At 40.5% G+C, this 15,017-nt stretch overlaps 1 protein-coding gene across 11 annotated transcripts in view; it reads right to left on the reverse strand.

Moving 5' to 3' along the window:
- Nucleotides 1-15,017, reverse strand: part of dst (dystonin) — a 287,668-nt gene that overhangs the window by 142,362 nt on the left and 130,289 nt on the right. For all 11 annotated transcript variants that reach the window (XM_062995876.1, XM_062995886.1, XM_062995883.1 and 8 more), the window contains 14 exons: nt 14,689-14,808; nt 12,763-12,858; nt 12,547-12,674; nt 9,989-10,082; nt 9,737-9,891; nt 6,326-6,854; nt 6,091-6,219; nt 5,917-5,994; nt 5,646-5,807; nt 4,521-4,625; nt 3,882-3,977; nt 3,665-3,790; nt 3,391-3,543; nt 74-228 (listed from right to left, as the gene is read on the reverse strand). In XM_062995876.1, the coding sequence (XP_062851946.1) occupies nt 74-228; nt 3,391-3,543; nt 3,665-3,790; nt 3,882-3,977; nt 4,521-4,625; nt 5,646-5,807; nt 5,917-5,994; nt 6,091-6,219; nt 6,326-6,854; nt 9,737-9,891; nt 9,989-10,082; nt 12,547-12,674; nt 12,763-12,858; nt 14,689-14,808 (2,126 nt within the window). The remainder of the gene's footprint in view (nt 1-73; nt 229-3,390; nt 3,544-3,664; nt 3,791-3,881; nt 3,978-4,520; nt 4,626-5,645; nt 5,808-5,916; nt 5,995-6,090; nt 6,220-6,325; nt 6,855-9,736; nt 9,892-9,988; nt 10,083-12,546; nt 12,675-12,762; nt 12,859-14,688; nt 14,809-15,017) is intronic.

The following is a 15,017-nucleotide window of genomic DNA, read 5'->3' on the forward strand; positions in this document are numbered from 1 at the left end:
AAAAAGGAGTGGCTCAAAAAAACAGAATCATTTTCAAAGAAATGAAAAGAATAGATTTTTGTGTTGTGCCTACCTGCTGGCCATTTCAAATGCCTCCTTATTGGGTGGAGGCACAGTAAAGCAGACAGCAGGCACCATGGCCTCGTTCCCTGAAGGGCTGATCACTTTCCACTTAGCTCGGTGGGTGTTGTTGGCCAGCACGCACTCATCATCTTTGTAAATAGTGATCTGTAAAAAAATAAAAAATTGCATTAACAAAAACAAAGTATAGTGCTACAGTGTTTAAAACATTACCATGCCATAACAGGCAACATCTGCATGATCTTCCAAAGAAAGTGAATCTTAAAAAAAGCTATGTACTAAGAATCTAGTAGTCATAGGGCTTATTAAGGCAAAGAAAACCACAATCTCAAGTTGCCTATATATAAATTTAGCAAGAAAGTACCAATATTGTTAAAATCCTTAGTAACATTAACTGTTGCTGGTTAATTAAAGCACTATTATTAATGTCTGGAGATGTTAACACCAAATGACCATTAGCAATAAAAAAAGGGTGGAGCTTGTACTGCAAAAATTAACAATTAATTTTACAATTAAGTAATGAAACGGACATAGCCCAATATGCCATGTAGTCACTGTTGGGCCCTTAAGCAAGGCAATTAACCATCTCTACAAGGGTGATGTACAATGGTTTCCAAATAAGCTGAGATATGTGAAAAAGAAAATATATGTACAATATGACAATTTAAGACAATACATTTCATAATTAGCACCTGTGAGTAACAGACTATAAACTAACTAAACATCATTTTAAATCAGAGCCCCACAAATTGTCTTATTAATGTGCTATGTAGTATGGTAGAATGCAATTTGAGACTCTGCCGTTGTGCGTGTTAGTTACTGTTAAATTTAGCTAATATTAGCTGGTTTAAAAAAAAAACAAATAGCACACATCTACACAGATGTGGCATGCATCCGAAAACATAGGGTTGCCTAATTAGTTGTTTGAATTAGTTTGTGCTTTGAGACTGGCAGACACATTTGTATAGTTTGTATTGTTGATATCATCATTAGAGCCACAATAATGCTAATGCTGCTTTCTTTATTTAATTTTGTAATGCATTTTATCCTTTTTTTCCCAATTTAGCATAGCCAATCTGTTGCTGGGGACGCCGATGGCATCCAAGGAGGGGACAGTGGTAGCCTAGTGGGTAGAGCTTTGGGCTATCAACCAGAAGATTGGCGGTTCAAATCCAGGCTCTGATATGCAGCCACTGTTGTGTCCTTGAGCAAGGCCCTTAACCCTCTCTGCTCCAGGGGCGCCGTAAGGTGGCTGACCCTGCGCTCTGACCCCAGCTCCCAAAACAAGCTGGGATATGTTAAGAAAGAATTTCATTGTACTGTACACCTGTATATGTACAGTGTATCACAAAAGTGAGTACACATCTCACATTTCTGCAATTATTTTATTATATCTTTTCATGGGACAACACTATAGACATGAAACTTGGATATAAGTTAGAGTAGTCAGTGTACAACTTGTATAGCAGTGTAGATTTACTGTCTTCTGAAAATAACTCAACACACAGCCATTAATGTCTAAATGGCTGGCAACATAAGTGAGTACACCCCACAGTGAACATGTCCAAATTGTGCCCAAAGTGTCAATATTTTGTGTGACCACCATTATTATCCAGCACTGCCTTAACCCTCCTGGGCATGGAATTCACCAGAGCTGCACAGGTTGCTACTGGAATCCTCTTCCACTCCTCCATGATGACATCACGGAGCTGGTGGATGTTAGACACCTTGAACTCCTCCACCTTCCACTTGAGGATGCGCCACAGGTGCTCAATTGGGTTTAGTCCATCACCTTTACCTTCAGCTTCCTCAGCAAGGCAGTTGTCATCTTGGAGGTTGTGTTTGGGGTCGTTATCCTGTTGGAAAACTGCCATGAGGCCCAGTTTTCGAAGGGAGGGGATCATGCTCTGTTTCAGAATGTCACAGTACATGTTGGAATTCATGTTTCCCTCAATGAACTGCAGCTCCCCAGTGCCAGCAACACTCATGCAGCCCAAGACCATGATGCTACCACCACCATGCTTGACTGTAGGCAAGATACAGTTGTCTTGGTACTTCTCACCAGGGCGCCGCCACACATGCTGGACACCATCTGAGCCAAACAAGTTTATCTTGGTCTCGTCAGACCACAGGGCATTCCAGTAATCCATGTTCTTGGACTGCTTGTCTTCAGCAAACTGTTTGCGGGCTTTCTTGTGCGTCAGCTTCCTTCTGGGATGACGACCATGCAGACCGAGTTGATGCAGTGTGCGGCGTATGGTCTGAGCACTGACAGGCTGACCTCCCACATCTTCAACCTCTGCAGCAATGCTGGCAGCACTCATGTGTCTATTTTTTAAAGCCAACCTCTGGATATGACGCCGAACACGTGGACTCAACTTCTTTGGTCGACCCTGGCGAAGCCTGTTCCGAGTGGAACCTGTCCTGGAAAACTGCTGTATGACCTTGGCCACCATGCTGTAGCTCAGTTTCAGGGTGTTAGCAATCTTCTTATAGCCCAGGCCATCTTTGTGGAGAGCAACAATTCTATTTCTCACATCCTCAGAGAGTTCTTTGCCATGAGGTGCCATGTTGAATATCCAGTGGCCAGTATGAGAGAATTGTACCCAAAACACCAAATTTAACAGCCCTGCTCCCCATTTACACCTGGGACCTTGACACATGACACCAGGGAGGGACAACGACACATTTGGGCACAATTTGGACATGTTCACTGTGGGGTGTACTCACTTATGTTGCCAGCTATTTAGACATTAATGGCTGTGTGTTGAGTTATTTTCAGAAGACAGTAAATCTACACTGCTATACAAGCTGTACACTGACTACTCTAAGTTATATCCAAGTTTCATGTCTATAGTGTTGTCCCATGAAAAGATATAATGAAATATTTGCAGAAATGTGAGGGGTGTACTCACTTTTGTGATACACTGTATATATGACAAATAAAGTATATAACACACACTCCCTCCGACGCCTCCGATGTGTGCGCAGTCCACCAATCCCTTCTTATTCACCCATACTTCAGTGGGTTTACGCGTGAGGTTGGCTTCATGTATAGAGAGCCACGCCCTGACCAATGTGCTCCTCCACTTTCTGTACAGGCAGCCTAAGCAACCAAGATCCTTACACAGCACTGATAACCAAACCCCTTATTCCGTTCTTTCCCACCCAGCAGATAGGCATTAGCCAATTGTGCCTGCTAAAGGGCAACAGGTAGTAGAGCCGAGATTCGAACCCGGAAGCTCAGAATCTTGGTGCTGGTGTGCTAGTGGATTTTTTTTGAAGGGAAAAGTTTCAAAAGGGAATCACCTCTATCTGACGGTAATCACAGATGGCTTTGACTGGAATAGAAGTTCGAACAGGGCTCTCTGGGTTGCGAGGCTTGAGTTGAACAACAGACTTAGCCCGTCCCACCAAGCTAGCCACAGTGCTGCGGTACTGAAGAAGCTGCTCTTTTTCATCCTATAGTAACAACAAAGAATCAGTGTAACGTTAGATATTAATTAATAATGTCACTGATTAGAATATCATTGTGCCACATTATGCCATTCTATAGTGGTGTGCATTTTGCATGGATACTTACCATGGATTCCTGAACGAGATCCTCCAGTCTGTGCAGACTACTAGTACGGTCACACCCATACTTTCTGCTAATGGAATCTTGAAGGCTCTTAAGGTAGTCCATGGACTCTTTGGCATCATTGAAAAACTGTTCAGGGGCAATTACAAAAAAAAAACACTTAATCAGTCAAACTAGAAAAGAACCTGAGGTGGAGAAAGAAGTAAAGACTGTAACCCACCTCAAAGTAAACAGTGTTCTCTTTCAGGTGCTGCTCCACACAATGGCAGAGCTGCAAGATCCAGCTCCATTGTGTCTGCATGGCAGCTCTATATGCCTAAAATGTACAGATTATGATGGATGATGAATGGATAGATAAATAGAAGGCACTTGATGTTACAAAAAGCACTGACGTACAAATTCTATACAAAGACATAACAGTGTTAAATTGCTGTGTTTAAAACTAGAAGTACTGTAGTCTAATGCGGGGAGGAAATATTTGCTAGCAGAATGATTCCAACAAAGAATTGGAAATTACTAGATTCCGAGCTTAAGTGGGGGGGGCAGTATGGTCTGCATACTTGCCCAGTTGCCAGATTCCCTTTCTGATGCAACCCTCCTTATTTTAGCTTGGGACCGGCACTCAACTAGGCTGTTTAGCCAACCGCCTTCAATACATAGCCAATCATGTCTGTATAGATGCCCGACTGCCTGATAGTACCGCTAAAACCCAAACCCCAGTGGTAGTCAGCTAGCGTATTCTACCACTGCACCACCTAAGCACCCATTTTGCTTGATGTATTACAAAATAAATAAATGACATGACAGTCATAATTAAATGTCAGTTTACTCTAAGCTCAGGTTTATACAATTACATTACCTCAATGGTAAGTCTGGCTGGATGTAGCTGCTGTAGAAGACTGTCAGCTTGATCCTGCACTGACTTGATCACCCCCTCCTTCTCATCCAGCTCTCTCATCAGCTCCTAGAGGTGTACAAGGTGAGGCAAATAACACTTTTTAATGCCTTTTGGCACAGCAGCATGTGGTTTAGCATGTACAGGCACACCATAGTGCCACAGTTATAAAGAGCAGAATGTTCACGACGGTATTATACAAAAGTGTGTGTCGTACATGGAGTTTTAATATTTGGTTTTAAATCGTTGCATGAATGACCTACACTGATCAGCCATAACATTAAAACCACCTCCTTGTCTCTACACTCACTGTCCATTTTATCAGCTCCACTTACCATATAGAAGCACTTTGTAGTTCTACAATTACTGACTGTAGTCCATCTATTTCTCTACATACTATTTTTTAGCCTGCTTTCACTCTGTTCTTCAATGTTCAGGACCCCCACAGAGCAGGTATTATTTAGGTGGTGGATCATTCTCAGCACTGCAGTGACACTGACATGGTGGTGGTGTGTTAGTGTGTGTTGTGCTGGTATGAGCGGATCAGACACAGCAGCGCTGCTGGGGTTTAAAATACTGTGTCCACTCACTGTCCACTCTATTAGACACTCCTACCTAGTTGGTCCACCTTGTAGATGTAAAGTCAGAGACGATCGCTCATCTATTGCTGCTGTTTGAGTTGGTCATCTTCTAATCCATACTTCAGTGGATTTCAGCTTGAGGTTGGCTTCGCATACAGAGAGCCATGCCCCGACCTATGTGCTCCTACACTTTCTGTACAGGCAGCCTAGGCAACCAAGGTCCATACACAGCACTGATAACCCCTGATAAGGGGTTAGCACGGTCTTTCCCAACCAGCAGACCGGAGGTCAATTTTGTCTGTTGCAGGCATTAGCCAACTGTGCCTGCTAGAGGGAGACAGGTAGTAGAGTCGAGATTCAAACCCGGGAGCTCAGAATCTCGGCGCTGATGTGCTAGCTAATCTGCTACCAATCTAAAACGACTGAGATCAGTTTTAAAGGTTTAACTTAATTAAACACAATAAAACAGGTAACAAAGGCAGTTCAATGTGAGAGTGGCTAGACTTACAGCATGATATTCCTTTTTCCTGGTGATATTACTGTTGCGTTCACTCCAGTCAAATGCAACCTCCCCCTCTTCTTTATCATTCAGCCATATTAACTCCAGGGTGGCACGTGATACAAAGTCATGTAGGCTGTCCAGGTGCCTCTGTCTTTCTTTAGAAGTATACTAAAAACAATGAATTGCAGAAAATCAGTGGAAAAAACTTAAATTAGTTATTATAAAACAAGTGTTTATTATTTAAAAGACTAACTGATAAGAATAAATACACATTTACCAATAGTCTGCCATAGCGGCTATCTAAAAGCCCCAGCTTCTCGGAGTAAGTCAGTTTCAGAGGGTGGGTCATCTGAACCTAAGAGGTCAAACAAGAATATGAGAATCCAGATTTGATTAGTATTGCTTTCAAAAGCAATAGAGAACTCTAGTGAAAGCCAAAACCAAGCTGTACCTCGCTAAGCTTTGCTTCCTTAATGCTCATCTGGAAGTCTTCAATGGCTCTGTGGACATTTCTGTGATTTTCTGAATGAACTTCCACGCTTGGCAGATCAGAACCCCATTCTCCCTGATCAACTTGTACCTTTAACATATGAAGAACAGATGTTGTTTCCCCCACAAAAGCAGATCCAAACAACTAAGCAGAAATAAATACACTTATAAAAAACAAGTACCCAACAGTGTCTCACCTGCATCTCCTCAACCCAGTTAAGCAGGTCCTCAACAAACTTCATATTGACCTCTTCTTCTGTCAAACTGGAGTCGAATGAGGATTTGAGAATGGGCTTACGGATTTGCATGTGTTTTAGGTGCTGGAGGACACCTTGCTCCATAGACCCCCCAACCCTTAGGGAAGGTGGAAAGCCAGGGGTCAGTGCAGTCACCATGCCTGAGTTTATTCCAGGGGTCAGGCCTGAAGTCATTCCAGAGGTCAGGCCTGCAGTCATTCCTGAGGTCAGGCCTGAGGTCATTCCCGGGGTCAGTACAGTGGTTATGACTGGAGTCATGCCTGAAGTATAGTTGGAGGACAGAGCAGAGCCTGGAGTATAGGCAGGACTCAGACCCATGTTCAAGTTCTGAGAAAAGCCTGAGTTTAAGCTTTGTGTGATGCCAGAAATCATCATCTTGGTCTGTTCTGTGCTCAGCGAGCGCCCCTTACTGTACACAGAGGAACATTCGGCCTTGAGGGTCAGCAGATCATCCCGAATCCTTGATACTCTGTGACATTGAGAAAATAATTGGGGTTAGTATTACGTACATATAGTAATATTATAAAAAGCATTATATAACACGTAATTACGATTACGATGCAGTGTTTCCACTTAAAACAAAAGGGTGCATTTAAACAAGGTAATCAAATATTACATAAATCTATTACTTTAATATACAGTGGGGTCAAAAAGTATTTAGTCAGCCACTGATTGTGCAAGTTCTCCTACTTAGAAACATGAGAGAGGTCTGTAATTTTCATCATAGGTACACTTCAACTATGAGAGACAAAATGAGAAAAAAAAATCCAGGAAATCACATTGTAGGATTTTTAAAGAATTTATTTGTAAATTATGGTGGAAAATAAGTATTTGGTCAATAACAAAAGTTCAACTCAATACTTTGTAACATAATCTTTGTTGGCAATGACAGAGGTCAAACGTTTCCTGTAAGTCTTCACCAGGTTTGCACACACTGTAGCTGGTATTTTGGCCCATTCCTCCATGCAGATCTCCTCTAGAGCAGTGATGTTTTGGGGTTGTCGCTGGGCAACACGGACTCCACAAATTTTCTATGGGGTTGAGGTCTGGAGACTGGCTAGGCCACTCCAGGACCTTAAAATGCTTTTTACGGAGTCACTCCTTCGTTGCCCGAGCGGTGTGTTTGGGATCATTGACATGCTGGAAGACCCAGCCACGTTCCATCTTCAATGCTCTCACTGATGGAAGGAGGTTTTGGCTTAAAATCTCACGATACATGGCCCCGTTCATTCTTCTCTTAACACGGATCAGTCGTCCTGTCCCCTTTGCAGAAAAACAGCCCCAAAGCATGATGTTTCCACCCCCATGCTTCACAGTAGGTATGGTGTTCTTGGGTTCTTCTTCTTCCTCCAAACACGACGAGTTGAGTTTTTACCAAAAAGTTCCATTTTGGTTTCATCTGACCACATGATATTCTCCCAATCCTCTTCTGGATCATCCATATGCTCTCTGGCAAACTTCAGACGGGCCTGGACATGTACTGGCTTAAGCAGGGGGACACGCCTGGCACTGCAGGATTTGAGTCCCTCTCGGCGTAGTGTGTTACTGATGGTAGCCTTTTTACTTTTTGGTCCCAGCTCTCTGCAGGTCATTCATCAGGTCCCTCCGTGTAGTTCTGGGATTTTTGCTCACCGTTCTCATGATCATTTTGACCCCACGGGATGAGATCTTGACCCCAAGGGAGATTATCAATGGTCTTGTATGTCTTCCATTTTCTTACAATTGCTCCCACAGTTGATTTATTCACACCAACCTGCTTGCCTATTGTAGATTTACTCTTCCCAGCCTGGTGCAGGTCTACAATTTTCTTCCTGGTGTCCTTAGACAGCTCTTTGGTCTTGGCCATGGTTGAGTTTGGAGTCTGACTGTTTGAGGCTGTGGACAGGTGTCTTTTATACAGATAACGATGTCAAACAGGTGCCATTAATACAGGTAACGAGTGGAGGACAGAAGAGCTTCTTAAAGAAGAAGTTACAGGTCTGTGAGAGCCAGAAATCTTGCTTGTTTGTTATTGACCAAATACTTATTTTCCACCATAATTTACAAATAAATTCTTTAAAAATCCTACAATGTGATTTCCTGGATTTTTTTTTCTCATTTTGTCTCTCATAGTTGAAGTGTACCTATGATGAAAATTACAGACCTTTCTCATCTTTCTAAGTAGGAGAACCTGCACAATCAGTGGCTGACTAAATACTTTTTGACCCCACTGTAAATACAAATTCTCTAATTATAAATTAGATATTTTAGAATCTATTTGAGGGCATCACACACATATTTACTTACAAAATGAGACAATTAATAGTAGTCAATTAACCTAATGGCATATGGACCACATTTCTACTTTGCAAATTGTAGGCAAAACAAGAATCTGTGATTTGTTCATTCTATTAAACCTTTATTAAACTGACAAAGCTATAAAGAACTGCAATTGTATTTTGTTAGAATTAGAATATGGAAAAAGCTGTAATAGTGCAAAATACAATTTGTTTTTATACAACATTTAAGTTACACTGTTTTGAAACATTCCTCAATAAGCAGGTGAATTGCTAACAATTGAGGGTATCATGGTTGGGTATTAGAGGAGGATTCAGGTTTTTCATGATAACAAACATGGTCTTAGTCTTAAGTGAGTAAGTGAGTGAGCAAAGAAGTAAGCAAAAGCATCTGCAAAGTAAAATAGAAGAGAAAAAATAATCTAAATGTTACATTTCATGTCTTAATTGAAAATTAAAGTAATTAATTAAAAAAATCTGTAACAAGGCGCTTGAGTGGCTCAGCGACCGACACCACCACTAAGATCCAAATATGCTAGTCCGCCACCTCTAAGCTCTAGTCTACTACCTCTGAGATCAAATCTCTACAGTGCTATCAACTGGCTGGGCATCTATGCAGACATAATTGATTGTGTCTGGGGGTGGGTTGGGGGTCAAGGGGGTGGCATGGCCAAAGCCCTAAGATGGATTGGCGTCCTGTCTAGGGTATTCCTGCTTTGTGCCCAGTGGAACCGGACCCACCCAACTGTTACCAGGATTAGACAGTTGATAAAAATGGAATAAAATAAAGAAAAAACGGCAACATCTGTCTTAAGGTATTCATATTTTGAAAGGCACTTTTTTTTTACTCAGACAGTTTATTTAAATAATTCCAGCCCTGTTAATATTGTAAACAATATCATTTAATATAATATATATATTATAATATAATTATAATATAATATAATATAATTAATATATAATAAATTAATCAGAAAAGAGCTTTAATAAAGTTAATAGCCTGAGCTTGATTGTTGCGTGTATTAAGCATGCAGTGTTTATAGTGGCATGATACATTGTTCAATGTAAGACAAACCTTTGAACTAGCTGATCTGCTAGGAAGAACTTCCCGTCCAGCAGAATCTGAATGTCCACCACTTGCTGCCTTAGCAGATTCTCACACTCTAGAAGATATCCTGCAATTTCTGGCTCATTCTGCAACTGGATCCCAGACTCAAACCTCTTTAAATCCTGGGCGAAGTAATGTAAACATGTAAATAATTAGTAATTACCCAGGTAGAAGGAAGATACTCAGCTGTTGAGATGTTTCGATTGTTTCATTACTTACAGACTGCAGAGCTGCCTTTGCCAGGACCAATTTGTCCTCTGCGGCCACACAGTCACGTTGAACTCGGTTTGCTATTTGCTGCAGCATTTCAAGTCTATAATAAAAATGACAATATAAAAAATAATCAAGCATCATTCACACAAAAACATTAAAAGTTTAAGCTGACAGAGTGCACGACAGAGTATCAGTCATCCTCTGCACTAGCCCTACTCTGAGCTCAAACCTTACCTGCCTCCATACACCAAGTTGTTGTTGAGATAGACCTGGGTGCTGGAAAAAGGGTCCTGTGTTCCAGAGTGCAAATTCTCAGCAGAGCCAAGGCTGGTCAGAGTGCTGTCGCTCCTGGATGACAAACTATTGCGGTAAACCAGGTTGCTCTGCATGATAACAATGCCAACTACCCACACACAGAGAACGGCCTCTACCACGCCTCTGTCAGAGACATGGTCCTCAAAGCACAGCCCTTCTGCAAGCGCACGACTCGAGTCACTGCCATTTATAAGCTCACCTTTGGAAGCAGAAACGCCAGCCCCCGGTCATATTTCCCTTCTGGTGAAAAACACCTAACATTTTCATCAGACGGATGAGCCACTACAGGTCCAGGCACTTACCGTTTGTTTGAGTGGGATGGAATGCAATACCGATTGAGACACACCCATCGTTTACACTAATCCCCCTCAATAGGCTGATTTAAAGATTTTATTTTCTGGCAGACCTATCATTTCCAAGATTAGTGTGCACCTAAATATCAACAACGGAGGTCCCAAACAAGACCGCACAGTACCTTTAATTATAATGCTATTACTTTTTATATGAGTCATATAACCGTAAACATGCACTTTTTATAAGAGTACCCAGACCGGACCATACCCCAACACATTCTCTTTATAGCTTAGTTTTATCTTTTTAGATTAGATTTTTTAATTTAGTACATTTTCATGGTAATTTGTTCGTTATTGTTTATCTAATTGAGATAAATATGTTATTGCACTTGGGCGGCTTTTACGCAAGCCCACCACCTCTGAGATCTGAATTTGAATCTCGGTTGGGTGTCTACACAGACATGATTGGCTATGCCTGTGTGCGTTGGCAAAGCCCTGCAATGGATTGACGCCCTGTTCATTGTATTGCTGCATTGCAGCTAATGTTTCCCTATGGAACCGGACCCAGCACGACTCTGACCAGGATAAAATGTTTAATGAAAATGAATAAGTCACTCTAGTAATTTTTTCTTATACTCATACTTTAATTCTAGAAAGAAGTGCATTGATATACACAGCATGTCCTACATTAATTAGATAAGAACTCTTTTTCTTCTTCCTAGCAGCTGATTTTCTACATGGCACATTAGAAGGCTCAATGATTCTCAGGAAAATACTTTGACACCTTTTTATAGTCATAAAAAAATCCTTATTTTAGATTATAATGACTACTATGAGGTGGAAAAAACCTTAAATGTATTACAAGGGCCAGTGATAGCTCAGTGGTTAAGGTACTGGACTAGTAAACAGAAGGTTGCCGGTTCAAGCCCTGCCACCACCAAGTTACCACTGTTGGGTCCCTGAGCAAGGCCCTTAACCCTCAATTGCTCATCGTGTTCCGCTCATTGTGTAAGTCGCTTTGGATAAAAGCGTCTGCTAAATGCTGAAAATGTAAAGAAGAAATGATAATCCTTGGAACCATAAGCCGTCCAAAGAATCAGCAAATGATGAGAGAACATAACTAATTATTACTGAAATTATTTTTCCCTTATTTCTTTTAATGTCTGTGGCAATATTTCTAGCATTTGTTTATGTGATTTGATTTTACTTAAAACTACATCAGTTTCATATATCTAAGTATTAACTGAAACCAATCCTGACACAGACCTAACAGTATCTTCAACGACTCTAGGTAAAGCAGCTCAACACTAGATGTATTTACAAGGCGCAGAATACAGCTGCAAGACAAAAAAGTTTGTGAACCTTACGAAGCTAACTTATTTATGGCATAATCATGCACAAACACATATTGTCTCAAATATTATCCCACAAACCGTTTCTGTAATTTTAAACAGGAAAGTATGTGAATCCTTGGGGTTAGAGGAAAATGAAGGTGTGAGCTGTAGATGTGCTGTATCCTATTAAAATGCAAAATAAGTTTTATTGGTTTTAAGGTTTTGATTGCAACCAATTTCCGAGGATTTTAGATTTTAGTTAATCTGCAGAAGGTCAATAAAAGAACTTAAAAATAAGTAAATAAATAAGCATGAATTCAAAATCCAGTTCAGTGCTGTGGATATTCTGCGAAGGTCACAACAAGCACACAATGCAATACTAAAGGAGGTTCTACCATTAATAAATACAAAGGTTCACATACCTTTTTTACTTGCAACTGTATGCCAATCATTTAACTAAATAACAGATTACATCCAAAGCTGGATCTTTTCTGTACCAGATCATAATTTTCCAGTAAACCAAATCTAACAGTGCAGCAAATATAATCACTGTGCTGTCAATGAGCTAAGGATAAGAATATCATGACAATGCTGATATCATGAATAATGATGTTTCTCATACCTGTCTACTTCAGGCCTTAGGCTCTTCTCTCTTTCAAGCATAGCAACGATCAGCTTGCCCCATTCCTTCTCCACATCGTTTGGATGGTAACCCTCCGGCAAATGAATGCGACCAAACTCAATCCAGACCTGTACCCCGAGGTTAAAAACATAACTTGTCTTGTGTCTTTGCCCACATGAAACATCATCAAGAAAGAGCATTTAGATAAATACAGACCTCTAACATTTTATAAAGGTGCTTAATTTTGGTCTTCTCATTTTCTTTCAGTGGGATTTCACTTTCCTTGAAGTGCAGATATTGCGAATAAAGTGCCTGTGAAGAGAAAATAACAAATTATTACTAGATATGTTTATAGCAGCTTTTTAATACATGCTCAAACACTCCTTCAAATTCTTGGTAAAGAAAAGGCATTAAAAAATCCTACATGTGATCTCCAACAGCAGAGCTTCCTTCAGCTCAGTGCTTGCCTGAGCAGAGGCTGATCTTTAAATCTTTACTAAGGTTTTAATAGTCGTTAACACCAGAGGGAAGCCAAAGATTCAGAAAGCAAGCTGGCAATATGCCCCTGGCTTTCGTGCTTTATATAATAAGAACCAGCACCAGTGCGAGGCTCATTTACCAGCTACTGAATGGTAAAAGTGGTACACATAAGCAATCCATCCAATAATAACATTCTGTCAAGCGTTCCAAATTAAATTAGCTTCTAACATGTAGGTAGTCTTAAAACAAAAACAAAAAGTGCCATGCCAGTGCTTTAAAAAAAACAAGCTGCCTTCGGAGATAATGTGAAGGCACCCTTCTGAGCAGAGCCCCACAGATGGCCCATATTGGACGCAGGCAGCATCAGTGATGGAGTGGCTGCTCTGCCCTATGTTTGGACGCCTTCTAGGCAAGGGCCGCACCAGTTGATGGGGTGCTGCTCATGCACTGGTGTCCCGGCTTACTCTTACTCTTATTTCCTTACTTTCCATTTTTTCTCAGGACTGTGTTGTTGCAGGCACTCTGAGCAGCTTGCAATGTTGTGACAACCAGGTTTTATTTCTGCTCTATCCCTTTTCAATACACTTTCTCTGTTGCAGGCTGCAGATGTTTTGTGTCTTTTTTTGTTACTTTGTTTCTGCTCATTTGTCCATCTTCTCTATTTTCCCCATTATCGTTTTTGTTTGTGACTTTTTAGCCACAGTATTGTACCACCTTGGTCAAGCATCCTGCAAACTGAAATCATATTAAATTCCAGCAGGTGCAGAGCTACACCTGGCATGTGAGTGGTGAGGCATAATCTGCCCTGATTTATTATAATAAGTGAATGTGGGCTCACATACTACTTAACACACTAGCAAGTGATTTTTGCCACCAGGAAAGTGATTTGTAAGTATACTACAAATACCTATCCTATGTACACTATGTATACCTATCCAACTACAAACATGTGTGGGAGCCAAAAAACCAAAGTACTATAAGGAAATCCTGACAAACTTGAGAGTCAAACAAATGTCCTTGTTGTTATAAGTAATACCCTACCTAATTTACAGTCATGCAAATGAGCAATTTCCCTTTGAAATATGCAATTTGTTGTGAAATCCAAAATTTAAGGTTTGTGTTTAGTGATTAAACATTTTTCATTCGCGTAGTATATGAAATATGAGGTGCAATATGCAATATGAGTGCTGACAATGTTTGATGTGCATTTTGGATTCCATAATCAATGGAAAAGTATGCTTCTCTACACACGTGATCATCTATCTGTAGTCTGTGCTGTGTCTTACAAAAACAAGCCAGTAAAGTATTATGCTTCCAATAGTTTGTCTATATACAGTTCATTTCTTTCTTTATAAACTCAGTTTTTTTTGACAAAAATATTCGTATTTGAGACAAAGCCAGAGGTAGGCTGTGCTGTGTATTGTAGCTTCTATTTATTCTATCATTTAATTTATGAGTGTTATATAATAACTGCCATGAAATGTGGCACTTTTCTTTAATAATCAGTGAAATCTGATTTTTGAAAAATGAGGTACGTGAAATTTTCCCGTGACTTTAGTAGGGCCCTAGTTATAAGGTACCAACACTACCTGCTGCTGAAGAATGCTGTCCCTAACCCAGAGCATGTAAGGTGTAAATAATGTGTATATGTACTGGTCTTACCTTGAGTTCCACAGGGTTACTTGGAAAGTTTCTGCTGGACATGACGGATATGTTATGTTTGAGCCACTGGTTGAGGTAATTGACCATATTCTGATATTCCACCCATTTAACATCGATATCCTGTTAAAGGAAAAGTACGTGTCAGTTATAATGAATTTACAACCACAGTCGTTTACGTTTCTTTTACACAATGAGGTGCAGAAACAAACATCTGCTTCCTTCTTAAATTGCCATCTCTGATCCCACTGCAATGTAAAGCTTGCTTGACTGTGGATAGTGTTACCTATATGCCACTATCTTATTAAGTACGGCAGTGCTTGTTTCTTTAA

Source organism: Trichomycterus rosablanca, chromosome 5 (genome assembly GCF_030014385.1).
Source record: "Trichomycterus rosablanca isolate fTriRos1 chromosome 5, fTriRos1.hap1, whole genome shotgun sequence".
Lineage (NCBI taxonomy): Eukaryota > Metazoa > Chordata > Actinopteri > Siluriformes > Trichomycteridae > Trichomycterus > Trichomycterus rosablanca.